The sequence below is a fragment of the Vanellus vanellus genome (assembly GCF_965231255.1).
Source record: "Vanellus vanellus genome assembly, chromosome: 21".
Lineage (NCBI taxonomy): Eukaryota > Metazoa > Chordata > Aves > Charadriiformes > Charadriidae > Vanellus > Vanellus vanellus.
The window spans coordinates 6,300,672-6,328,259 of NC_138926.1; the positions used below are offsets into that span (position 1 = coordinate 6,300,672).

Genomic DNA, 27,588 nt, shown 5'->3' on the forward strand with positions numbered 1-27,588 from the left:
CCATAAAAATGAGGGTGACCTTTTTCTATTTGCATGAGTGGTGGGTGGGGCTGTGAGGCCTTACCACAAATGCCTCCATACCTGCCTCCTTAGGTGAGAATTGTCACCATAGTGTGCAGATACCCACATCTGAACCAAGCCATTGAGGTGAGATTGCCAGTGATTGCCTGGGTGGCCTTGGGCACATCTCTTTGTCATTCAGCACCTCTGATTTCCCCATCCCTGAAAGCAGGGGTAATAATACTTTCCTGCCTCTCAGGGTGTTGGAGGATTAATTAGTTACTGTTTGAAAAGCGTTTTGAAGATGCAAAGCTTTCCATAAATATGCAGACTTATTCCTACAGATGGGACCCGGGTAGGACTGAAGCGTGGTGTCCGCACTGTGGAGATCATAAGTCTGGGAAGAGGTGAAATTTGTAAAATTAGTTCCCTGCACGAGGACTTGATGATAAGAAAGCTGAGCGGCAGCAGGCTAGAAATCAGGCAGGGCACTGAGTTTTGGTTTATATGTACACACCGTTCTTTATGGCCTCTTGTTCATGGGCAGGAATCCTTAAACAACCCAGAAAAAGTTGGGAGGTCTGAGTCTCTTCCACTTTCCTGTAGAAATATCTCTAGGGCAAGATAAAACACATTACGAGAGAAATCACAGGCAGTCAGCTGGCAAAGGCTGTCTGTCTGTTGCATCTGTTGGGTGCCATGTTTGCATTCATGGTTTTTTGCTAAGTTTTTCCTAGTTGTCAGCTCTGATGGGTCATGAGCCGCTAGAACCTATTTCACATTTTTCTGGTCACAAGTAAAATTGTTGTTTCTATCTTCGAACAAATTATAGTAGAACGGAGCATGGCATTCCTTCTTGCAATAGTAGAAAACATTTCTCTTAACTTAAGGAGATGGTAAAATATCAGCAACGCTTTGTATACCAAAAGGATAATGAGAGGAAAGACAAGAGGAAAGCAAGACCACAATCACAAAGCTGTGACTGGTTAGCATGCATTTAAACTATAGGAAAGTAGGAGTTTTGATCTCCACAAAAATTGCAGGCTTGGCCAATACCAGCGTGGTCTGGCAGGGGTGCATTTTTCACCATGTCTTGGGCAGAAGACCAGAGAGTTTGTATCCTTTGGTAATTTCCTGTGACCTGGCATCTACCCCTCTGATAAAAGAGGCTTGATTTGAGGGAGGACAGAGAGAATCAGGGGGTGGCGAGGCTGGTGGGGGTAGTCAAATTAGGGCTGCCAGCTATTAACCCTGGCGCTGAAGTCACGCCTGAGTCAGCAGAGTTTCGGCTTTGTCGCGTTCCCATTGTGGAGGCGAGTGAGTCATCACCCTGCCGAGCCCTGAGAGCTCCCCGGTTTCCTGCTCCTGCTCTGAGCCCAGGGAAGGAAGGAAGGATCTGATGTTCCCTCTTTCTGTGCCATCAAGTTTATTTTTGTTTTTATTGAATCTCTTCAGTCTCAAGTTCCTTCATTTCGGAAATGAGACTCTTTATGGGTTACTATCTTGATCCCCTCTTCACAGCTCTTCATTAAATCCCTCCTCCTTAGCACCTGGAGAGCTCTAACAGTGAGAATATTTAGCCCTGGACCAGGGCTCCTTGAACAACATCCAAGGCAACACGGAAGTCCAAGAAAGAGGCAGGGCAGAGAAAATACTCATGTACGTTTTGGGACTCAGCCCATCAAGATAAGGTCTCAGGACAGTCTGAGCTTAATTAGCTTCCCCTGCTCAATGCTTCAGCTTCTTTCCCCTCCTCCACACTTGATTTTCCAGCTGTACTGCTCTTTCTGCCCTCGCTTCCCCACCCAACCACCAAATAAGCATTGACTCTGAATATGGTCCCCTTGTTCACTCTTCCCTTGTGTTTGCAGGTCAGGGTTGGTAAGCAAGAAGACCCTGGCTTTTTCCTTGCTGGCAGGCAATGAGATGGCTCTTGAGAGAAGTGTCTTAGATTTTTTGTTCTTTGTCCACCCTTGTCTTTGCCTGCCCAGCTGCCTTCTTTTTCTAGTGCAGAATTATGATCCTGGATATGTTCGCTGGTACCTCTCCAGAGGAACTAGTGACTAGGGATGGGAAGAGGAAAGTGAGTGGCCTGGGGTGTGGTGACGATGTTGGAGAGGCACAAGAGGGGTGGGAAGATTTGTAAGGCTAAAATGGAGGGAGGCCAAGTTAAAAAAACAAGTGTTGAAGATGAGGTTGAGAGGCAATCCTCTCCCCGCTTATGGAGACAGGTAGCAGGGGCAGAAGGGAGATGTGACTTAGCTGTAATAAGTTGCACAAGGCCACAGGGGAAAGGAGATGAGAGCCTTCTGAAGCCAGGCACTGGACAGGTATGAGTAAGAGGGCACAGTGGGAAAAGAGCTGAGAAAAGAGCTGGTGTAAAGTCCAGTCCAAAAGACCTGGAGGGATAGGCTGCATGGACAGGAAAGTGGGCCAAGTACTGAGCACTGGTGCACGTCAGGTAGAGGCAAGGGGCAGTCTGGTTCGCTGCTCAGGTGTGTGGGAACTGGCAACTCTTGCCGAAGGATTAGCTGACATGCTTGTGGGGCAGGGCGGGCAACGGGAGCTGGCTGCTCCGCGGTGACTGAGGTGCCTTTGTGCTTTGTTGCTGAGCATGGCGTTTCATAGCTTCATTGCAGGAAGGATCCCAATGCTGTGTCAGCTCTTTCAGCAGAAGCCCTGCTCTGCCTGCCTTCCTGCTTTTGCCATGGGGCATGTTCCCCTCCCCTTGACTTGGGGGGGGAAGCAAAACAGCTGTGTGAAAGCCAGGAAGGGTACAGCAAAGAGGGAAAGCCAGGAGCAAAGGCAGGCATGGTCGTTCCCTTCCCACTCCTCTGGTTTGCAGCCCTTTTCCTAGAGAACTAGAAGGTTGGCTGCAACTGAGGCTGTTTGCAAGGCTGAGGCACAGACAGCAGGAACGAGTGATCTAGTCTGGTGTTCATCTGTGCTTTTCACTGCCTGTTTGATCTACGTCCAGTCGCACGCTGGCATCTGCTTTTCTTTCATCTATTTCTGTGAAGAACACCTAGGACAAACATGGCCTTGGTCTCATTTAGGGCCTTTGTGTGAATCCCAGTGGTGGCTCAATGAATAGACTTCCCAAACCTTAACAGAGAACAAGCGGAGCGGAGCATCAATGGATCCCTTTGGGAAAGATCTTTCATTCAAGTGGATCCCGAGGCTGCTTTGTGCTCTATTTATCCAAAGAGGAAATACTACATAGGCAGGAGAAGGCAACCCTGCTTTGTCCCAAAGGCGTCTCCACCGTCCTGTCCCAGCGGACAGCCAATGAAGGGCTGGCAAGAGACCTCACTCAATACAAGCCATTGACTGGTCCTCAGATAATAACATCTCTGCTGCTGCTACTACATGCCGGTTCTGGATATGAACCAGTGACCTAGAGTAAAAGGCCCTGTGTTTCCCATTTGCAAGCCAAAGCAAAGCCCGTTCTTTCTTTTTTGAGAGGGTTTTGGATGAGAGCCAGATAGGCCATTGTACACGCTGCCATTTCCAGTCAGCTCCCATGAAGCTCCCAGCTCTCAGCTGGGGGAAGGGATGCTTGGGCTTGCAGTTTCTCTTGGTGAGCCCCCACCAGATCACAATGTTATCTCAGGCCTTTCACTCTCAAAGCCGTGTCACCTAGAACTATAATCTTGCCACATCTCTTCCTCTCTCACGTTCTTTCTAAGGCCCTCTCCCCTTGTGTTGGAAGTTCAGTCTTCGTCTTCTAATCCCTTTGGTGTTCAAGCTCTACACTTAAGTGGGGCAGAACTGAATCAGTGCATGACAGAGACCTCCAGTGAAAGTCTGCTGCTGCAGGAAGTTGTTGGTGGTGAGTCACTGGAGACCACTCCTTCGTTGCTGCAAGCCATTGACTAAGCGGGGTGAGGCAGGCACTGTGCTCTTTTGGAGGAGCAGCAGAGTACTGATTTGAATGCCTGGCAATCAATACAAAAAGTCTCTCTGGCAAGAGAAAAGGTATTAACCCCAACATCTTGGCCAAGTGCCAGCTCAAACCTTTGGTTCTTGCCACCTGAAATTCCCCTGCTGGGATTTATCATCTTCTTTCCCATTTCCCACCCTGCCTAACGCACCTGTGGTGTTCCTTTGGGCTGTTGGAGGCTGGTTGTGTTCTGCCCCACAAGGGTTGCATTTCAGACCTTGATTTCCACTTAAAAATAGGGAAGACTTTGAAAGACAAATCCAGAAACAGCAGGAGAAAAATGTATAAGTGTCACCAGCTGAAAAGTTTTGAGCTCCCGTTCCATCCCAGTTTTCCCCTCATGGAAAGTTCTTGGAGATATTTTTGAAGTGACTGTGAGGCATACGGGACCATGTACAGGACATCGTTGCCCATACTCAAGGAGCAGTGCAAGAAGCTGTCTCAAAAGCAGGTGCTTTGTGTAGGGTCTTTTGTAGGTTGAAGTGTGATTGTTTTGTCCTTTTATAAGGTCTGGCTACTGTGACCCTTCAGTTTAGTTTGAGGTGATGCAAAGACTATTAGGACTGATTCCTCTAACATTTGCATCAGCCATGATATTGCCACACCAAAGGGTGGCTCATCACACTTCTGCCAAGGGCTGTTTCAGTGCCCTTGGGGTGAGATGAGTATCGGGGAACAGGAGGGAGAGAAATTGGTGAGAGGCTCAGAGAGGCACGGTTGTGCAAAGCAGTGTGGAGTTCACATGGTTCTTAACAAAGAGGCATTGATTGGAGGCTCGCTGTTGTGACAGAGCTCACTGGTGCCTGGAGATCATTTCCAGAGCTTTCTATATGGGGGAGCAAGAACTAGATTTGCAAGTGTGGACCCTTAATGTAACAGCACCTACTGGGCTTTTAGGAGAGAGGGTTTTCAGGTTCAAGAGCCACCAGCTGCCACTTAATCTTCTCCCTCCCCAGCACCCCTCACGCCCAGGGAGTCCAGACCTTCCTTCCCAGCCCACAGCCTGTGCCGCAGGGCACCGTGAGTTCTGCGCAGTGCCCCCAAGGCCTTGCATGACCTAGTAAATATCTGGGTTTGGGATCGTGGGGAAAGGCATCAACACAAACCACTTCAGAGGCCAAGGTGGAGGAGTAGGATCTCAGAGGTTTCCACTAATGAGGTCTTGGCACCAACATGTCTTTGGCACTCAGCTGGGCCTTTTTTACTGCTTTTGGTCCTCAACAAAAAATAACACCAAAATACTAATGAGTAAAATGCAGCTCGGCAAGCTTCAACTTATACAGCTAATCCTTCCTCGTGTGCTGACACCCCTGGGAGGTGTCAGAGCGGATTGGTGGGCACTGGGAGATCTGGCATAGGAACTGCAAATGGCAGGATGTATCCCAAGCCTTTTCTCTGCCGTACCGACCACACACATCGGTCAGCAAAGAAAAAGCAAGGCGAACCCCAGCACTGCACATGCACACACACATCCTGCTTAATACGTTCAAGCATCTCTAGAGGATGATTAGTGATTTTATTTTCTCCTCCTCTCCCAGCCTTGCACGCTCATTGCCATCAATTATCTATGCATGTGCCCTGATGAATTATTGAGTGTGTAACGGGGTGAGGGAAGACCCGCCATCCCAGCTCAGTCACCTTGCAAACAAACGCTCCCCAGAGCATGACAGTAGCTAGTTTGCCCTCTGGCTTCTGATTTAGGATGGGGAGCATGGGAGGCTGATCCAGCAACTTGCAAAACCCCTTTACTCCATCTGTTCCCCTTCCTCATCATTGCTGTTGAGGTGTGGGTGTTATTGCCGTAGTACAGAGCAGAGCAACGGGTGCGTTATTTCCCTGATGAGAGGCCTGGAGGAGTGGAACATAAAGAGTTTACCCTGTGTTGCAAAAGAGCCATGAGTTATTCAGTCACTTGGAAAGGAAACATGATTTCCGCACGGTGTTTGGGGTTTTTTAGGGTATTTTTTGTTTGGTTTGTTTTGTTATTTCTTCTGCTGTTTTTTTTTTTTTTCTCCCTTTTCCCCTGAAGCCTCTAGAAAGTTTGGAATGTGTTTTTGTTAAAGCTGCTACATGTAGGGGCCTGAATCCCAGTGTTGGCAGCATTTTGATGTTGGCAAGCAGTCATCAACTGGCACCAGCTTTTTCCCTAGCCAAAAGTCTGACTCTTACACCTGGGCAGAGGAGGGTTCTGCAGGACCATTCTGGGGTCTGGTTCGGGGTCAGGTTCCTCAGCACCGAAGTCTGCTTTTTCTCCGGTCTGTGTCCAAGTGCATGAACTGATGTGTAGATTCCATGGCAGAGGCAGTGTAGAAGGGGCAGGGTAGAACTGGGAATTGTTACTACCACTCAAGGTCAAGAAAAATCACTTGATTTTTAAAGGGGTCATTCATTAATTTGCAGAGAAATCATAGCATAAAGAAAGGGCATAGTAATGTTGAAGTGAGGGATTGGATCGATCTCTCTCTTGTGATATGTACCACGTTCTCTGCCAGGTTGGCTGACAATATATTTATTTAAGTGGCATGTCCTAGGTGCCCATCCTCGGGCAGTGATGGCCTTCAGCCTGTCATAGCCTTCTGCGTGCCGTGCTGCTCATCCGCACGCCTCGTGAGGGAGAGACCAGGCTGTCCTCCTGGCTGCCCTGCAACGGCAACTCGGAGGAGCAGCTGGCGGCTTTCCATCTTCTCCTCGCTGGGGTTCAGCTCATCTCTCTTTTCTTTGGCACTGCGGGGAGGCGCTGGGCCATGACTTTCTGCTGTCGCAGATGGGACCTCTTCTACTGGGATGTGGAGAGCCTGGTTCAAAGGGAACCGCTGAGGCCTGTGGGAGGTCAGGGAGCTTGTGTGGGAGCGGAGCCAGCTGTGCCATCGCCCCAGCCCCGGGCAGGCTCTGCCTGCGGGCATGGGCCCTTCATGAAAGAGGTGGGGACCGGTGCTGATGAATCCGCTCTCCTCCAGCCTTGGGAGAAAGAGGGAGTGCTGAGCACACCTACAGCCGGGCAGCCGTGAGATGGGCGGCAGGTTGTTCCCAGGGCCTTTGCTACGTGATTGCTTTTGCTCCCCGGCAAGCTCCCACACGCTTTGCGAGGCTCTAAAGACTTCAGAGCCAGACTGCTTGGCAAAGCTGTTGCTCACCTCCCCAGGTGTGGGCGATTCTGCAAGAGGCTCGCTCACCTCCGGGGCAGAAGAAGCAGCATATACTGCAAAGCATGTTGGAGACATCTCCCCCCTCCCCATCCACCCATTCTTTCCTCAAATCCCATCATGGCATTATCTAGACCCAGGCCTGCTCGGCACCCAGTGCCCTCATTTCATCAGGAAGGCCGTTGTGGGCCATGGGGTGCCACAGGGCACAGGCCGGTCTGGTGTCAGGGAAGTGTTTCACTGTGTCTTACTGCCTGGACATCCTTCTCCAGCTGGCCAGTGCCTCTGGTTGGCATGGAGAAACATTTCCCAGCTGTGACTGTATCAGGGCAGTTAACATCCCTTCCCTCTGGTTTCTGGAGGGATGTGCATGGCAAAAAATGGCCCTGGCTACTCTGCCACCTCAGCTGACAGCCTCTAAGGACTTGATGGCTTCATGCATGCAGGGAAATGAGGGCACCAGTGCTTTGCTGTGGCTGTAAACAGCGCTGAAAAACATTCCTCAGCACCCAGCCGCAATGCTAGGGTGTGGGGCAAACCAGCGCTTGACTCAGGGAAGGGGGCAAGTTCACACAAAGCTCTCGAGACTCAGTTTCGGTCTTAATTGCTGATGACTGTGGTCAGCTGATGGCGTCTCATGGCTGGGCTGGATTGTTGAGGCTTGTCCTCGGGGTCACAGGCTTGGTGTGGAGGGAAGTAGGAAGGGAGAAAGAAAAACTTTAGATGAAATGTGGGGACCGAGATCAGGCTGAGTACAGCAGCCGTGGAGCGAGGGGGCAACATGGGAGCATGCCTAGAGGATGGTAAAGGTGGTGTTTATGGATGGACTTTTGTATGCCTGCGCGAAGGAGACCACTCTTGCTCAGGTTCATGTGCAGAAGTCGCAGGGCATGTCTGCCAGAGGTCTGGGGGCGCTAAGACTGAGGAGTTCATTTTGACCTTGCACGGGAAGCCTGTTTGTCCCCTGGAGGAACAGGGTAGGGGACGCATTTCCGAAATGCTTTGTCCCCTCAGTTATAAGATGCTGTCCTGCTTCTCGTGCTATGTATTTTTTTTCTTTCCCCAGCCTCTCTCTCTTTCATTATCCTTTCATGTTCCTCACCCTTTGTACCTCTTTCTTTTTTTATTACCCCTTTCTTTCCTTTACTCTCAGTCTCCCAGAATACATCCAATTTCAGATTCTGCCAGAAGCAGTGAGCAGAACCCGCTTTTCTTGTTCTCACCACCTTGCTTCTCTATTGTATTTATCATATAAATACTGGCTGTATAATTACCAGAGCATTATCTCTAAACATACAGATTAGGGAAAGACACAGTGGCAGCCAAAGATGAATTTCAGGGTCAGTCTGGTGGGAGACATTTTTCTCCAGCTGTCAGGGGAGGAATCAATGGAGACAGAATAGCAGTCATGAACACCAGCCACCACTTTTCCCAAGCACCTTTCATCTTTGCTCCGCAGAATCAAGATGGAAGGTTCCTAAATGCAGCCACTTCTGGGGTTAAAAAAAGGGCACAGAAATGATCTAGCTCATGCAGGTGGATCATGCAAGGTGTATGGGCACTGCCGTAAATCTGTTCTTATATGGGAACTATTGCTACTCTGAAATCGAGGCTGAGTCTTTGCAGCTCATTTAATTACCGGTGCATTTCCAATAGGATTAAATGGATGTCTGAGTGTGTGTTAGCATACGTTAGGATATGCTATGCTGATAGATATCTGTGCTTTCTTATGCCTCCAGATACGCATGCTCTGTACATTCACAATTACTGATTTAGTGTCATCCAAAGTTGAAGACAAAAGGAAGGAAAGTATTACTGATCCAACCTTGTGCCTTTTGGTGATCATGAGCCCTAGGTTGGCGGCAGAAAATCAGGGCTGGTCATAGGGAAGTGTGAACACCGATTGTGGGAGGGGAGGTGTTTATGAACAGGAATGAAGCTGCAGGAGCTGCAGGTGGATGCAGGTAGTTGCAGAAGGCACTGAGGGCCTGTAGCTGTAGGCTGTTCTTGTGTCAGCCATGCCAAGAAGAAGCAAAGGGAATAAATAAAGGAGTTCATGGGCCTGATGTCGAAGAACTGTTCTTTTTCTATCTTCCTCTGTCTGAGAAGTACCCGTATATTCATGTCTTTCCATTCTATTGCAGGGCTGCAAGCTCAGACTGTCTTAGTGAATGACACAGTCTCGGGGTTTATCGGGACAGACGTGGTCCTGCACTGCAGCTTCACCAATCCGCTCCCCAATGTGAAGATCACGCAGGTCACGTGGCAGAAAGCCACCAACGGTACCAAGCAGAATGTGGCCATCTACAACCCTGCCATGGGGGTCTCCATCCTCTCTCCCTACAAAGAGCGGGTGACTTTCCGGAATCCTTCCTTCAAAGATGGCACCATTCAGCTCTCTCGGCTAGAGCTGGAGGATGAGGGAGTTTACATCTGTGAGTTTGCTACCTTCCCAACTGGCAACCGGGAAAGCCAACTGAACCTCACTGTGCTGGGTAAGATACTGGGCAAGCTTTGTAGTGTGAACCATTGCCTCCTGTTGAACAGACCTGGAGGAACCTGAGACGCATGTCCTGGGAACTCAGGGTGAAGGTCAATCTTGGGTGTAAATTTTACCTGTGATGATCTTTCAACTTGACTGTAAAGAGGTGAAGAGCAGGGAACCCAGAGTAGGTGGTTCACTGAGCTATCTCAGGAACACCTCTTCCTCTTTCCAGGCCTTAGTTCCCCTATCTCTTAATGCAGGTGCAATAAGAGTGACCTGTTCCCTAAGGGAGTGGTGAGTTTTAATGAGCTGGTGGCTGTCATGTGAATGGAGAGAAAAGACAACAGAGAAATCCTAAGCACAAGTAGAGCCTGTCCATGGAGCTTAGGGTTGAGAGTGAATAAACCCCACCCAAGGTCTACATGACTCGTTTGCTCTCCAATTTCAGTTTCTCATTCTAATATAGGGCTAAAAACCTATGGCAGGAAAGGATTGACTGTCCATTGAATATCTGTGCATCTAAGGCACCTCCACCATTCTTTCCCCAGAGTAAATTGCTGGCAGTTTGCAGCAGCTCTGGATTCACCACAAGGTCTGTCACAGGCTCAGTGGTGCTAGATGTCTCTTGAGTTGCAGTAGGAAGGGTAGCATTGCTTTTCTAACCACCATTTTGTATCCTTTTCTTCTCCTCCTCCCCTTTTTGCAATTCCTTGCAGCCAAGCCCACAAACCGGATGGAGGGCACCAAGCGGCCGCTTATTGCTAAGTCTGGCAGGACAGAAAAGATCTTGGTAGCTACCTGCACCTCCTCTAATGGGAAGCCCCCCAGCACTGTCACCTGGGACACCAAGCTCAAAGGGGAAGCGGAGTTTCAGGAGATCCGGAATAGCAATGGCACCATCACAGTGATCAGCCGGTACCGGCTGGTGCCGAGCCGGGAGGCCCACCGGCAGCAGCTCATGTGCGTGGTCAATTACCAGCTGGACCGCTTCACTGACAGCATGACCCTCAACGTGCAGTGTAAGTGATTGTGGGCAGGCCTGGAGAGCAATGCTCCGTGGTCAGTCTCTAGGGTGGGCGATAAGGTTTGGGAAAAGAGGATTTTTATGAAGGGAAGGTGTTGGTCTCCTGGCGGGGTTGAAGTGGGGAACTGCTCTCTTTTTATGGAGAGTGATCCCTTGGAATAATCATATGCTTTCTCTTTTTCACACCTTCTTTCTCTCTCTGCCTCTGACGTGTCCCTTTGTTCCTCCCCTTCTCTCTCTCCTTCATTCACCCTCTCTCACTTTCTTTGTCCCATCATCTTTCCCACCTTGAAATCTCTCTCCTTCTCCCACCTTGCCCCTATTTCATCTCTTCCTATTTCATTTTCTCCCCTTTCTTTACCATAACTCTTTCCTCTCCTTTTCCATCCCCCTTTTCTTTTTTATCCCTCTGCAGATGAGCCAGAAGTCACTATTGAGGGCTTTGATGGCAACTGGTTTCTCAACCGGAAGGATGTGAAGCTGATATGCAAATCTGATGCCAACCCCCCAGCTCACACCTATGAATGGAAGCTGTAAGTGCCTACAGTGCTGCTGCTCTCAGGGGGCCAAGGAGTCTCTGTAGAAACCTCAGTCACCCTCTGGTCAGTCAGGGCCCAGTCCCGTTCCTGTCAGTGGTGTCACTCCAAGGCAAACCCCGTGCATGTGAGGGGAGAGTTGGACACTTGCAGCTGCTCGGAGCCAATTCTGAGTTCCCTGGCACAGCTCTGCCAGGAGGCCTTCATTGCATGGGGGCTGGAACTAATTTCTTTATTCGCAAACCAGAGAAGCTGCTGTCTTCAGCCTTGGCCTTTCTGGCTCACCCCATCCTGTGCTGGCCATCCTCTGAAGCTGAGCTTGTCAGATCCAAACCAAGGCTTGCTGCCCTGCCAGCCCTGTCTAGAGGGCAGACTCTGTTTCTGAGGCAGGCAGGGCAGTGTTTGAAGCGACTGGGGCAAGGGACTTTTTTTGGGTGGATGGGCTTTATCAGAAGTTTCATATGGCCTCTGGCCCCAGCTGACACGGCTGGAACCAGCTTTTTAGTTGAGCCACACACAGCCACCTCACCTTGCGATGGACGGGGGTTTTCCCTGTCTTTCAGCTGGGTCTTGCCCCAGCATCCTTCAGTTGAGACTAGGGAGAGAAGGGCAGTGGGTCAGGACCATACTCACCCCCTTTCCACTGGCCTGGGATGGAGCTTGCTACCCTGCAGTGCAGCCTTAAAACCCAGGATAACTTCCTATTTTCATGCACTGCAATAATATTCTGCCCTGGTGATGTGTGAAGCAGCTGAGATATTACAAGGTGAATAACTTCCCCAGCACCACTAAGTGCTTCCATGGCAGAGCTGGAAAAGAACCCAGAATTTCCCTTCCTTAAAGGGGCACAAATAGCACAAAATTCATCCGTGTGTGAAAAAACCTTTCCCTGGAATCAGCCCGAGCTGCAAGCAGGAGCTCCCCTTTGGAGCACTCATCCCCACACAACTGACATTAAGCAGAAGCAATTCCTTGTCCTCCAGGGTTTCAGCTTTTGGCTGAACACACTAAAGGGACTGAAGAGTGAGCAAGGGTTGTCTGGGGAGTCAGATGGGAATTGATGCAACCTGAGGTGGTTCTCTTTTTCTTTTCTATAAGCACTCATATAGCTTTAAAAAAGAAAGATCAAATGGATCCTATCTTCTTTTCAGCTGGCATTTGTCATCAGGAAAAAGGCTCTCAAAATGGCTTTGCAAGGAGCTAGGCATATTCTGTCTCATTTCGCTTCCCAGATCAAACTGTTCACAGTGAAAGTCTGAAGAGGATTGTTTTTCTTGCCTTTTTTCTAGTTCTCATCCCCAGCTCTCTCCCTCTGTTGATTCTGCCAGTTCGACTTAAACTCCGAGGGGGCTCTCTGGTTTCCTCACAACATTGCCAGGGAAGTGTTGTAGGCAAAGATGCCCCCTGTGGCACCCAAGGCAGAAGAGAAGCCAGTTTGGGCTATCTGCGTGTAGCAGGGCTGGCGAATTGAGCTGAAGAGAGCCTTGTGAGGTGGAGCTGGGGACAGGAGACAGGTTTTCTCTCTGCTTTTGGGCAAGTCATTTCATCCCTTTGTTCCGCTATTGCTCACATGCGGGGCTGGAGGCTGAGCGCTTGCTGAGCTCCTGGGCATCAGGCTCTCCGTGGCAGGAGCTCTGTCGCTGTGCACAGACACAGCCAGCAGCACAAGCGGCCCCTGATCTCTGTTGGGGCAGTCTGCTTCTGCTGTGATAGTGATGCTGAAGGCAGGCTGAGAGCTGAAGCACGGGGTAACTAGGTGCTGTCTCAGCCAGGTGATGTTTCTGTAGCCCAGGGCAGGAAAGCAGGTTAGTTACCAACTAGACTCAAACACAACAGGGGATGCAGGTGCCAGGGCTGAGCGTGGCACTGCATGACTGAGTCTGAATATGACGTGTCATTTGCACACCTGGTTTACACATGGCACTGGTAATAAATTCATCTCTGGCAGAAACGATTCTTGGGAACAGAACATCTTTGAGCCAGGCATTGAGTTGGTCCCTGTGTCCTTGTGTGATTGTTGATTTTATGTTTTTTTAAACACGTGACAGAGAAGTTTTCCTATGGATTCTCTGTGAGCTGTGTGTACGTCCATTCGTCTGTCTTTAGCCTGCAAGAGTTTCTTGACTTACAACTAAGAGGCTGGGAGAATCAATACTTTGCTTTGTGGGGAGAAAAAGGGAGAAAGAACAGAATTAACAAGTACAGGATTCTAAGCCCAATAGTGCTTCAGTCTGATTCCCCAGCCTCTCCCTTTTTTGCACACTTCATGGGTCAGTTAGGACTGAGTATAGGATTATTGACCTGAGAGAGGACAGAAAGGAAAGATGGAATGCAGGTGAAGGTAAGGAGAATGGAGACGGAAGAAGAGGAAAGTAGACCGTGAGAGAGAGCAAGTGAGACTGGGGGAAATAGAGGTGGAAATGGAGGAGGAAGAAAAAGTTGGGGCACAAAGTTGCCCCTAGCTCTTTCAGCCCAGACTCCTGCTCTCCCATTCTTGGCCCCAGGCTGCCTGTGAGTGGGGCCCTGCGAGGAAGACGCAGACCAAGCAGATGCAATAAAAGCCTGATAAATAATTGTACTGCAGCCAGCCACCTAGGCATGCAGAGCGTGTGTGTGTGTAGGGAGGTAAGGAATGGGAATAAGATCCGTGGCCATCCCCTTCCTTCCCACAGTGCCACTTTGGTAATATCAAAATGATTCCTCATTTCTTTGGCTGGGCAGCCAGAGAAATAGCCACCAGCATCTTTGGTTTATCCATGTGCTCATATGTACCTCTGCTCCTTCCTGGGGTCAGGAAGCAATTACTGCTGGTGATGTTTTGCTCCTTCCTGGAATGTAAAAACCAGCCATGCTTTCCTCTCCTCTCATTTGGATGGTCATGAGCAACAGTCAGGGGAGCTGTTAGAGGAAGCAATAGCCTGCTTTAGCATCCCACTGCACAATTTTTAGGTGTCTCCTTGTCTTTGTAGATGCAGAGCCCTAATTCACCCATAGGCAGAGGACCAATGTTACACTGTTCTGTTTTTCCATAGTCTTTGGGATCATTGGCTTGATGTAGCTGGGAAAGACTAAAAGCGTGGGCTATTCATATGTGCCTGTGTGTATATGTAGACATGCAAAATATGTGCGTGTGCATTTAGGCACTTCTTTACAAACCTAATTATACCCCCATTATTCCCTTTTGTTTCTTACAAATTGCTGACAATATGTGCACATTTTTATTGGGAGGAGGGGAAAGAACTACTTGAGTAATTTTTAATTGCCTAAGAGAAGTAATTACTTTACTTTGCTTCAGTAATTAAGAATAACCAGGCCATGTGTGTCTTTCCCTAACACAAAGGATTTTTAAAATTTTTTATCTGCCTTGTTCATTTATTCTGTGTATCTCTAGACTTAGTTTTGCATTACTCCAGTTTCACACTTATCTGACTATTCTGACACGGGCAGGTCACAGATGGCAGGCCTCTAAATCAGCACTGCTTTCCTCGAGCTTGAGTAGCAATTAACACTGGCTGATCAGCTGCCCAGGAGAGATACATGGGCAGGAAATTGGATTAAAGCAGGGTCAGGCTGGTACCCTGTTCCTGTATTTTCCATCAAATGGAAAGTCAGGGATGGAGGAACACTCTGAAGATGAGCCTGCTAGAGGTGGGGCACCCAAAAGAAAAGAGTGACCTGGCCATGTTACCTAGCTTGTACCAACTCAGGGATTATGCTGGAAAATGAAGGCTCTGAGTCTGTTTTCTGGATAGTGGAGAATATAGACTATAAGTGCTCCACATCTCATTAACTGAAGGGGCTGTATCTAACCCAAATATGTCCAATCTCCCTTGTAATCACAGAGAAGGGAGAAAAATTCCATCCATGCAAAGAACCCGATTCTCATCATGCAATGGATTTACCCTGGAGACACGCTACTGACTCTTTCCTGTAATGCTGCAGTCTCCAGGTTTGGTTTCAAGGCTGACTAATGGGGATTTTCCATCCAGCACCCAGGTTCTGGACCTGCAAAGGCAAGCACAGAGCCAGCATGTTAGTGTCACCTCTGCAATACTGCTAGGTCCTATTGAGTATCGTCTCTGGGGTCAACCATGATCTTTGTTTCCCCTAGGCCAAACGGGACTCTGCCAGGGAGCGTGGAAATCCAGAACAACACCATCTACTTTAAAGGGCCTGTCTCCTACAGCGTGGCTGGCACCTACGTCTGTGAGGCCTCCAACGCCATCGGTACACGGTCGGGCTTGGTGGAAGTCAATGTCACAGGTAGGAAAACACTTGGTGTGTTTTGAAAGACGGAAGAGGAGGAGGAGGTGACAACTACCAGTCAGTTACATCTCCTTAACATCTCTCTTAATCACCAGTGTTTCCTTCTAGGGGTGGTGAGTTTCATGATGCAAAGGGAGCCGTGAAGTTCTTTGCTTTGCACTGTTTTTGTACTGGTTTGGCTTGGATTTTTTCTCCTTTCCTCTTGTTGTCTTTTCCTTTCTTACACCAAGATACATTCAGTTTGTTTCCCCCTTGTCTTCTGCTTTGGATTCAGAAAGATCATTGGACATGTTAAAAGCGAAGACATGTCAGGGAGATATTTGTTAGAAGGCAGAAGAAGGAGTAGGATGAGTATATAGACTGCCATCGAGGCAGTAAAGCATGAGATGGATGAGTCATTTGTTCAGGATGATGTTTGGTGTTTCTGATGTTAGGCAGTTCTCATGATTTTTCATTTTTGCTCCTTCCAAAGCTATGTTGGTCTGTGCGCTTGCTCGCCTGGCTGCCACAGATTACCAAGAGGCTGTGAGCACTTGAGAAGCTTTGTCTGGGCTCCAGGAAGGAATAACATCACTGGATGCAGACAATGGGAAGTTATGCTATATGATGTCATATGGGACAGAAGGAATTTGATGACTTGCAAATCAGGGTAGCCACTGGAGTGAGGAAAAGACGTGGATATGCTTAGGTAACATCAGGGAGAGAAAGCGTTGTCAAGAAATAGGTTAAACAGAAAAAATAACATATGGCAATAGCATGATTTTAGAGATACAAAGTGATACTGCAAGGTGTCACCAAAGGGGAAAAGTGGCTGTTGGTGCTTTGAGAGCAGGGAAGGTGTAAAAGGAGTGATTTGTTTTCCCAGTGGGGTAACGACAGGCAGTGACCAGCAGTTGTGGGTCTCACAAGAGGGATGGAAGTATCTCTTGCAGTAGTGAGTTGGAGCACTGCCACACTGCAATGAGCTCCGGGTTCTCGGGGGACAGAGGAAGGAGTGAGCATCCGATGAAGCAGTACTGCCTGCCTGGGAGACGTGCTTGGCAGCTGGGACGACTTGCTGAGGTTCCCCTCGGGGGGGCTCAGTGCTGGTCTCCTTCGGGTGCTCCCCCAACACCCCAGCTTGGGACCGTTGCCAAGTGGGCAGGCAGCACAAAGCACGGCACACAGCCACTTCTCCAGCTGGGCTCCCAGCAGGGACCAGGGGCATTGTAGCTGCAGACCTGCTCTCCTTGGGGAGAGCAGCGGGGCTGTGAGCGCAGCCGGGTGAGCTGGAGAGCAGACGGCTGCCTGTGTCCTGCAAATGCCACAGAGAGCACAGGTGCCTCTGAGCTGGATGGACAGTGAGGTGCGCTGGGGGCTCCCCAAGGCATGGGAAATACAGGACCGGTTTCCAAGGTTGTTAGCCCTTCCTGCTGTCCAGCCCACGGCAAAGCAGAGAACCTGCTGTTCTGATAGCAGGCCACCGCTCTGAGCCGCCCCAGTCCTTGGAAGAGTTGTCTAAGCTAACAGTGATGAAATGGGCTTCTGAGAGGGGCTGAGCTCCAGCCCCCTGTACCCACTCTCTACAGTGGTAAGTGCTGAGCAAGCGTAAAGAAGAGGCCCAAGCAGCTGACCTCCTGAAATTAGCAATAACACTTTGTTTGGCACCCTCACCACCTCAGTTCCCCTCTTCTGTAACATGGGTAAACCAAGCTAATCTTCCTCTATCCAAATGCTTGGAGGTCAATGGATGGGATGTGCTAATTAGATGCTAATTGCCAAGTATTTATTTATGATCATTATCACTGTAGCAGGCCTTTAATTCACACCTCCTGTCCTGGATCCTTGCCTGCTGCGTTGTTCCTGGTATATGCTTTTCTCTGGGGGATTTTTCACTTGCCAATGAAAGGCACCAGAATAACAAAGCTCTTTGTTCAGGACAGAGCAGCACCCGCCCTGCCTAACCCTGCCCAACCACCCGAAGCCAGGGGAAGGTTGTGGCCAAAATCCATTCAGCTGCTGGCCATTTCATGGGACTTGCCACCAAAGGCGCTGTGCTTCTGGGACAGTGCGGGCAACTGCCTGGTACAAACTGAGCAGACTCACTTCCCATTGGCAACAGAAAACCATCCCACGCAGTAACCAGCACCTTGGGTCACGTTTGAAATGATCAGAGGGAAAAAGCCTCCAGCTCAGTCCCCAGTCACAGTGAAGAAGATGGGATGGGTATTGCAGAGGACTTAGAGAGGAACAGGATCTCTTCACCATGTCTCATTTACCATTTCTGCATAGCCTGTACATCCATTTCTTGCTGTCGTTCTGTCTATCCAGCCACCCCGTATCTCTTGCACAGCTCAGGACACATGTTCCCAAACACCAGATAACAGCTCTCTCTTCATATTTCCTGCTGCCACCTGCCAGCATTTTATCTGTCTCAGCGCCACAATAGCATTGCAGCCTGGGCGGGCTGCACCGACTCACCTGCACGGGCACGGGCTCCTCTCGGGACCAGGATCTGTGGGTTCCCCCTCCGGGCTTCAGTAAATGTCTCCCTTCCTTGCGGTTTTTCAGGGGAATGGTGGAGCATCATTCTCATGCTCAACCAGCGCAATGTTGGGAAGTGGGGACTAGCAGGATTTCTGGGGAATGACTTTGGGTTGATGTCTGCCTGCCTGTAATCTCAATTTATTCCCAAAGGTGCGAATTGCGGGGTTGAGGTTAAATGAGAGGGAAGGAGGGGCACACCCGCTCGGAGGGATCAGCAGCCAACCCGTTAGGCCAGGCCTCCACCACATAAAAAAAACGCTTTCAATAATTCATGGGATCTGAATATGTTTATCCAGCTCTCCCTGAGGACCGATTAGGCCAGTGCTGGGGAGGGCTCAGCCGTCCTTGCTCAGCTATTACAGGTACATTTGTTTGGGTCTTGCAGGCAATTTAGGGATTGTCAGTGGACCACGAAACCTCTTTCAAGAGCTGCATGCAATAAATGGAGTTCAATCTAGTGAGCAGCCAGCCTTGGGAGAGGAAAACCCAGAAGGCTGATGCAGAGAAAACCCTGCAGCGGCTTTTCCCCCTCCTTTGTCCCTGGGTACAGACCTCCCCCCTCCTGCCACCCACCATCCTTCCGCCCAGCCCCAGCCCCAGAGAGGGGTGCAGGGCTAGTTCAGCCCCTTCATGGGGCGGTTTGTTCAGGGAGAGAAGGCTGAACGCTTCTATTAGAGTTATAGCACATTAAAGAGATTGATAACTGGAAATTTAATATTTTATTCCTGCAATCTGTTCCTATAATAGCTTCTCCTGCCTTGCAGGACCTTTGTCAGTCGCAGCCAAGCCATGTAGTGTGACATGTAACTATTTATTACGGGCGGTTGGGTGACATAATAAAAGGCTGTGGTTATAGACTGCATGCGTGTCCCTGCGTGCACACGGGTGCGGTGGTTCTGCACAGAGAGCTGGTCACATACACACATATGCGTGACCCAGATCTGCATCCTGGCATGCAAATGGGCCTCCCAAAGCTGCATGCCTGCATGGGGATGCTCTGCTGCACAGTCCCATGTGCATGCAGGACGCAAGAGCATCAGTGCATTGGCATGTGTGAATACGCATGTATTTATGATCATGTGCTTGGCTGTATGGGCTTGTGTGCAGCAGTGCATGCGCATGTGTGTAGACATTTGTGTTTGTTTGTATGTGGGGGGACGTTCACAGAATCACAGAATGGTCAGGGCTGGAAGAGACTTCTGGAGCTCATCTAGTCCAGCCCCCCATTCATGCACTTGTGTACTGGCTTCAGCCACACAAAGCACAAGGAGAAAGATGTTAAAACATCTCTTCTCCCTGAGAGGCTTCAAGCACCAGCCAAACATCAAACCTGAAGGAGAATCACAGCTGGGGGAGCAGGGAGAGCAGGGCCTGTGCTGAGGCAGTGACCGCTGTCAGCCTCCCTGCAGGGCTCCCGCCTATTCCCTAAAGCCAGGAGAGGGTCCTTTCCTCCAGGATACCGCAGGCTCCCCCAGTTGCTTGCTTGGTGTAGCCCCACCACCGCAACCCTGGGATTTCCAGGAGACAGGACAACGATGTGCAGGTGCCCCGGGAAGGGGCTGTGGGGATGGGGGGCTCTGTGCCGTTCCCTGCCCAGGGCTGTGGCACCTGTGGGCAGGCAGCTTTGCAGCCCTGGCCTTGGATGTGCTACAGGCTTTGGGGGGGAGGAAAGGCTGGCAGGGGCTGACGGACCCCCGTTTGCTTGGCTTGCAGCAGGGAGTTATTTACACACCACCGATGATCTCATCCCAGCAAGGTCACTGCAACCAGCCCATGGGGCTCACTGGAGCCCTGTGCCGTGTGGCAGCAGGCGTTTGCTACGGGCTCAGAGCACAAGAGAAAGCCCTTTCCGGGAAGCGTTAAATCCCGAGCCCGGAGCAGGTGCACCCAAAGCCCAGCCGCCGGCCAGGGCCGTGCCGCGCTGCACCAGCAAGCGCTTTAGGTGGGAGGAAGTAGGGCCAGGGGCTACAGAGGAGCAAGCCTGGGGGGTCCGTCTGATGCTAATCTTGCGGATGGCGGGTAGGAGTGTCTGCTGCATCCTGTCTGATGGCATCTGTGCCAGCGGCCCCTGCGGGAGCAGCGCTTGATTGACAAGCGATAGGTGACCTGACAGAGAGATTAAAACCTAAGACACGTTTGGCATCTGGCCTAAAAAGCCGTCACACTCTGAAATGCCAGTGGCAGCTGCTAAACTTCTGGATTAGTTGCCAGTGGTTTTTCCACCCCCACTGCCTCCTCTCCCCCCAGCCTTGCTCTGCATGAGGAGAGCAGAAATCCCTGATAGGCAGAGGAAAGGCAGGATCCCTTGAAGCCGGAGATGGGCATGCATAAATGCAAGGGCTGTTGTGAAGGAAAAAGGACAGCAGTGCTACGGGCTTCTCAAATTGCAGCCCTGTCTGGGCTAAGGCAGGTCCAGAGCTATCTCTCTATCTTGACTCATGTACACGTCTGCAACACAGCGGGTCAAAGTCCTGGGATAATTTGGCGTGGACTGTACTGCCCGGAAAGTTTGCCATCAGCAATCGGTTTCGTCAAAAAACTCACATGATCACCACTGTTTGCTGAGGCCATCTGGAAACTGAGAAGCTCCATGAGCCCATTGGAATTAAGGTTCCTGCTCCTCCCCAGAGCTGCTGCTCACCCTGGCTGGAACCAGCCAAAGGCCCCCGTGCTTCCCATTGCAGCAGGTGTTTGATTTTGCAAGGCAGAAGGAAATCCAGGGCCTTCCTCTGGAAGAGCTTCGTGCAAGGAGCAGCTTGGGCTGACACGTGTCCAAAAGGTAATTTCTCATGGAGTCTGACATTCTCCTCAATGCCCATGGCTACAGTGAGAATTTCGGCTGGTGCTGGGTTTTAACTTGGCACTTATGATTGAAGGGAAAAGGATGGAAATGTGACTTCAAGCAAAAACGTGTCCACAACAAGTAGTATCTTTCAAAATATCTAAGCAGTGTGATGAGCAGAAGGGCTTTAGAAAGCTGGTTTCCCATGGATCTGCATATCACAGAAGAATTACTTGGTGTCTAAAAATACACTTTTTCTGATCTGGGCCCTTCCTGCCCTTGGGAGCAGCCTCTTGTTCTTGTGGGTTCTCTGATGTCTAATGAGGGTTAGCTCCCACCTCTGCCAGGGATCCCACTCCAGCTCTCTCCAAGAGCTTTATGATAGGGATAATTTTGGCTCGTTCTTTTTCTGTCAGATACCACTGAAATTGGCCAGCAGGTTCAAAAAGCATTAGATAAGGGACTGATGGGCAGGCTGCATGATTTGCACATGTCTCATTTTTATTGGAAACCGGCCATTAAAAGAAAGATACGATTTTAAAAACGTGCATTTCTGAAGCCACTCTTGTGACGGGGAAGGCCTGGTATGTCTCTGCGGTGGCAGCACTGCGATTGCAGGGAGAAGGCAGGAGCTGGGGCAGGGAGATGCTTGGAGCCCGCCGCTGTGCATGGGGAGATCAAAGGGAACCTGCGGGCTCGGCCGGGTGCTAGAGCGAAGCCCTGGGTGCCCCCCTGTCTCCCTGGGCTCCCAGCTGCCGCCCCAGAGGTCCGGCTCCTGGCACGGGGACAGGCAGCTGGGCTGAATGCAACAGCTGGCAGAGCCGGGCAGCGGGCAGATAGTGTTGCTGCTTTAGTTCCTATTCATACAGCACTCCCTCTTTTTATGAGGGCTGGGGGGTAGCAGGAGGGGGGGAGGCTTTTTATGCTGGCATTAAAGCCTAGCTTGTTCCCCCTCCCTCCACTCTGCTGTCTCCTGTTTCTCCAGTCCGCTTTTCACAGCGGCTTTAATTCTCTCCAGACTCTTCCTAATGGATTTTTCACATGGGGCCCGCAGCACGCTTGGGCATCGCACCAGTTTCCAGAAATTTCACGCACCCCTCCAACGCAGAAAGGGGATCCTTTTCCCACACTTTCCCCTCCCCCCCCGGCTGCAGTTCTGCTCAGCTTTGCACCCCAGACACGAAATCGGTGGGCAGAGGGGCAAAGCCGCGCTTTGTGGGGCGGGCGGAGGCGGGCGCGTGCGGAGCGACGCCGCTGAGAACCCGACCTGCCCCGAGCCCTTCATTCACCCGGCCGTTCGAGGCCGGGGCAGGAGGCGGCTCCCCGCTCCCCAGCTGGCCTTGCCGGGGGCACCGTGTGGCCTGGCGGGGAGAGCGCGGGCCGGGGACCGCCCTCCCTGCCCGCCTCAGCCCGGGCCGGCGGCGCGCTGCACCCCGCGGCCGCGGAGAGGGGCTCCGGCAGCCGGCGGCGGTCTGCACCGCCATCCAGCGGCGGTGTCGGGCGAGTGCCCTCCCCGCTCCCCGCAGCCTGTCCCCCTCCTCTCGGGGCCGCTCACCCCTCCTTTGTACCCGTGCTCCCCCCCCCTCCCCTCCCCGGGGCTTAGCCGCCTTCCCCCGCCGCGTCCCCGGAGCCACTCGCTTTTCCAGGCCCCGGGGGAGTGCGGTGGGTGGACGAGGGGGGGGAGGAAACTTATGTGGGTAGGGAGGGGATGATTTCGGCTGCTGGCTTGCGATCATCCCATCTTTCTTCCCCCCTCTCTTCCCAGTTTGGTTGTGTTTTCTCTGGCATGGGAACTGGGCCACTGGGAGGAGGATCGCAGAAAATAGTTCCTTCTCCGAACAACGTGTGAAATCCAACACAGCAGCGTGTTAGTTTTCATGTCCACCCTGCATTGGCAGTGGCAGGGGGGTGGCACGTAGGCAACTGCTATCTCAGGGGCGGGCAGCGCAAAGGGCAGGAAAAACATATATATATGAGAAAGGTAGAAAAACAGTCCCCCTTTCATTTCGTGCGTCCAACCTGGGCTGTTAATGAGGCTTTTAATAGAAAAGTGGGCCAAGTTCCTTTTGAAATTGTGCAGACATCCCCTCTCAGGTCTGTCTGTTTTCCAGAGCCGGGAGGCAGAGGGGATCGGTATGGCTTTAGGGACCCTGCGCCCAACATGCACACCATATCTGGGTCTTCTCAGGGAGGGGTGTTGGGACCCATGGCCCCATGCACAAAATCAGCCTTGCTGCGGGGAAAAGCGCAGTCGGAAGAGGCTTCAGATCGGAGCTGTGGGGTGGGGGAAAATCAAAGATACGGCTCCTGGGGTCTGAGCCAGCTTGCTGCTCTTTCCCTTCACCCACCTAATCTCCAGGTGGACCCCTGCTTTGTGCACAGTTTTGGGAATTGGGCACCACATGGTTGCAGAGACTGCGATGGCAAGGAGCCGGCCTAGGGAGGTGGCGTGGGCACGGGTGGCAATAGCTGTGTGGATGCTTGTGTGGTTGAAGCTGAGCCCTCAGCAGCCAGGACTACCAGGGGATGGACGTGACATTTCTGTCTCTGCAGAGAGGTTTTGCATTAACCAGCTGGCTATGACAAGCCTTCTGTTCATGCAACATGTGGTTTTGGCTTTCCAGAACCCAACCCCGGCTCCCTATGCTGAAATACATGCCCTTGCTGCTGCTCTGAAGGCTGTCTTTGGAAAGAGATGCTGGGTCCTGCCTGTGCAACGTCTTGCTCCTCATTCTGGCTGCAGCAGGGAGCCCCTCCATCTGCCTGTCCCCCAGCCCGTTCTGCCCACTGTGCTGCTCTGTGTGTGGCTTCAGACTCGTGAGGCTTTGCTCAAGGCAAGTCAGCACTGCAGAAACCAAGATGCTGTTGTTAGGATGATGTCTCAGGAAAAGCAGGAAACAGTTCTTAGGCACAAGCAAAATGCTCATGCTGGGAGGATCAGGCCAGCAATTGCTCAAATTCAGTACCCTTGTCCAAAACCTGCAGCTCTTTCAGGAACTGCCTCTGCTCAGGGGAAGTTCTTTTCTCCCCTCTTCCTTTGCAGCTGGGCTAAGCTGTGCTGCAGGGAAACCCGCTCCCTGCCCAGCTCCTCCTTCTTCAGCCCTTCCTGCCCTAATGCAGAAACGTGGCTGCCAGCAGCAGGTAGTCCTGCAGGCGCGTGAAGGGGGCAGGAATCAGTCTGCCTCATATCCCTCTTGAATTTGCTGCCTTTGAGCCAGCCCCTCCTTCCCCATCGCTCCATCCTGGTTGTTCTTCTGGGAGGGCATGCTGAGCTTGCTAGTCAGCCTGCACCTCTCCTTGGCTGCTGGGGTAAAAAGTGTGGGCCAGGAGGCTCCAGAGCAGCAATAATGGCTTGCAGCTATGAGCAGGGCTGGCAGACAGGCCTTGGGGGTGGCAAAAGCAGTGCGAGGGGTCTGAGCATGGTGTGCGAGGGCAAGGCTGCCAGGGGGAATTAACCAGGAGCCTGCTGTCTAAATTCAGAGGCAGGTGAAGGACTGAGATGGCCATGTGGTGCTTAATGCCTCCTGGACATGGATGCTCAACAGGCAGCTTGTGAAAGCTGAGTTTGGCCAGGGGCTATAACTGTGCCCAGGGAGTGCTGGGAAGGTTGATTTAAGTCCAGGATCAAACTTTATCTGTGCTGGAGTGTAGGTGTTGAACTGCATGAAAGAGAAGAGTTTCTTTCTCGTCTCTTTTCTTTTTCTCTTTTGAGTTATTTATTTTTTTTTAAATAGGTCAGGGTAACTGTAGGAACAAGATTAACATGAGTAGTGGCACTATGCTGGCCACAGTAACAGCAGAAGAAAAAGAAACAACAGGACGTCTGTGCCCCTGTGCTGCAGAGCACAGCCTGGTCAGCACACGCGTTCAGGAGCCAGCCGTGACCCTGAGCAGCGCCGTGTGGCTGCAGATCATTTGTGGGGTGGTGGGTGGGAGATCACAAGGTGCCACTGCCTTCTGGCCCGATCAAGACTGGTTAGGGTCAGGCTGGGATGGGATGCCAAGGAGGGGGATGCAAAGCTGGTGGGTCTAGTGTGGCATCCACGAGAGCAGTCGTGGCAGCTCGGTGCCGCCGTTGGATGGGGTTTGGGTCTTGGTCCCTGGCAGGAGCATCCTGGGACTGTCCGTATGCTCTGGTAAACTGGATCTGAAATGTCACCCAGTAAAAGAAAACGTCTGGACTCAAGGCACTGGGCTTGTGGGATCTGAGCACATCTGGAGAAACCAGGTGGGGTGGGGAGGGGAACACTGCTTCCAGCCTGCTGGGCTCCTGCATGAGGCTTGGCGAGCTTGGCACGGCACGCTGCGTTCCCCTGGCTAAGGCAGAGCTCCTATGCGCTGACCCTTGTGAGGACGCACCCTTTTCCCCTTTCCCTAGTTTTTCCCTTCCCTGTTCCTTACCCTCATCTTCCCACCCCTCACCCCCCAAAAATGGCAATGAAAGCATGGAGGGAGGGCGCGTTTCCGCATGGTTTGACACTGTTCCCCCTTCCATCTGTCTTTTCCTACCCAGAATTTCCCTACACCCCGTCTCCAATTGATGATCGCAAATCCATGGTGCAGCCGAACATCCCCACACCGGTGATTGGGGGCATAGTGGGAGGAGTCTCGCTGGTCCTGGTGGTGGCTGTGGTGCTCTTTGTGGTACTCCGGCGCCGGCGTCACACCTTCAAGGGTGACTACAGCACAAAGAAGCACGTTTATGGCAATGGCTACAGCAAGGCCGGCATTCCACAACATCACCCCCCCATGGCCCAGAACCTCCAGTATCCCGATGACTCGGATGACGAGAAGAAGCCAGGCCCGCTGGGCGGCAGCACCTATGAAGACGAGGATGAGGATGCGGGAGGCGAGCGCAAGCTGGGCGGCCCCAACAAATACGAGGAGGATGCTAAGCGGCCTTACTTCACGGTAGACGAGGGGGAGGCGCACCCTGAACCTTACGACGAAAGGACACTCGGCTTCCAGTATGACCCCGAGCAGCTTGACATAGCGGAGAACATGGTCTCACAGAACGACGGATCTTTTATTTCCAAAAAGGAGTGGTACGTGTAGCTCGGCACCCCATTGCTACACACACACACACACACACAAACACATACACACGAGCGATGCCCTCCCACTCCCCCTGCATCCCTGCCGAGCGGAGCCGAGCGGAACCAAGCGTGCCGTGGCCGCTTGCACACACACTGCACGCACACTCACCCCCGCAGCCGCATGCACACCCCTGGCCAGCCCTGGGCGCTCGGCAGAGACTTTGGACGCTTCCAGCACTGGCAGGAGGGCGGGCTGGGGTGAGCGGGGAGGGAGGGCGGCTTTGCTTACAGATCATTTTTGGGGCGTACGGGAGGTGGGAGGTTGGGTAATTATTTTCTCGGTTTTGGTTTTGCTTTTTAATTTCTCTTGACGACTTTCGTCCCCTTCTGTGGTGTTTGTATTGGTCGGTGGCTTAGGTGTTACTATTTGCTTTAACGACTGTTGCCCAGCCTGTATATTACACTCTGTTTGTGTCTTCATGTCTCAGAGTGCCCTTTGGCCCCACTTCTCTCCCCGAGGTTCCTCCTCCCACTTCCACACCCCTGAAACACTGGAATTTGTTTGTATGTTGTCTTCTTTGTTTTTTTTTAACCTTGGGAGAGGGTCAAGTGGGCTGTCCATAGAAGGACAGAGGCCAGGAAAGCTTATGGCAATGGAAACATAGGTGCCATTATCAGGTGAACTGATTTTTATTTCCTAATCACTTTCTTTCCAGTGGGGTCTGGGTAGCATTCCCATTGCCCACTGCATGCCTGGGGAGATCCACTCCAGTTTTTAATGACTCAATAAATGGGAAAAGGGGAGAGGGGGAGAAAAAGCCCTAGAACAAACCCCAGGTGCATGGGCTGATAGCAGGGCAGGGAAACAGAGCTGCCATTTTCCTCCCACAATTTATTATTTCCTGGCTTTTCATTTTCTGTCTTTGTTTGAGTGTTCTTTTAAAAGAAAGAAAAGGAGTATTTATTGTTGACATTTTTTCCCCTGTGATGGCTCAGAGAAGTGCTGGCTCTTTTTGTTCTCGTTGCTGTTGCTAGTACCAGCCACAGAGCAGTTAACTGGCACAACGGTTGTGCGCCACGTATCGTGCACGCACCTTGCTGCCATTGCCTGGGGAAGGGGACCAACCGATACTGCTTCACTTCTCCCACAAACTCACTGCCTTCAGCTCTGGTCTGCAGAGCCTGGCAGGGCAGACCTCCCATCCAGTGTCTTTGAGGGCTGCTGTACAGGATCGGGTCCCTAAATGTTATCATACCACTAAGACTTAATTGTCACGTGTTTACACTTTTTGCGGGGGTCAGAGCATGAGGGCACTTCTTTCTGACTCTCCTAGCAACAACCCCAGCCCTTAGATATGTTGCTTAGTCTGCATTGATTGCCACTTTTTCAATATCACATCCCTCTACTAAGCAAAGGCTTGGTAGACAGGGCAGGAGGGAGCGAGCCTAGGGTATTGATCTCATCCTCCTTCCCTTGAGCCACTGCGTTGTGATGGGGAGGCTTGGATCGCTGCTATCTCTGCTCTGCGGATAAATGGGATTCCAGATTCCAGGGCCCCCTGTCTGACACTGACCATATCCAAATTAGATTCACTGGGTTGGGGATTATTTTTCTTCTTGTGGGTTGGTTTTGTTTAGTTGTGTGGTTTTTTGTTTTTGTTTTGTTTTTTTTTTAATTTGATGTATAAATAAATCTTTTGTTTGAAAAGAAATCCCCAGTTTTCTGAGCTGTATTATCATGCACATCTAAAAATAGCTGGACTAATTCTCCTCCTGCCTTACCCGCTGGGTTTTGTTCCATAGCATCCAGCGGTTATCCTGCTACAAAAGGCAAGGTGGAGAGTCAG

General features: G+C 51.3%; 1 protein-coding gene across 2 annotated transcripts in view; it reads left to right on the plus strand.

The window, feature by feature from the left end:
- Nucleotides 1–27,588, plus strand: part of NECTIN1 (nectin cell adhesion molecule 1) — a gene marked incomplete at both ends in the record, with an annotated part of 102,890 nt that overhangs the window by 37,748 nt on the left and 37,554 nt on the right. The window contains 4 exons of one of the 2 annotated variants that reach the window (XM_082493938.1): nucleotides 9,231–9,581; nucleotides 10,288–10,590; nucleotides 11,011–11,128; nucleotides 15,243–15,394. In XM_082493938.1, the coding sequence (XP_082350064.1) occupies nucleotides 9,231–9,581; nucleotides 10,288–10,590; nucleotides 11,011–11,128; nucleotides 15,243–15,394 (924 nt within the window). Of the gene's footprint in view, nucleotides 1–9,230; nucleotides 9,582–10,287; nucleotides 10,591–11,010; nucleotides 11,129–15,242; nucleotides 15,395–25,218; nucleotides 25,245–27,588 lie in introns of those variants that run through there. The other variant, XR_014269927.1, reaches the window with a different exon arrangement.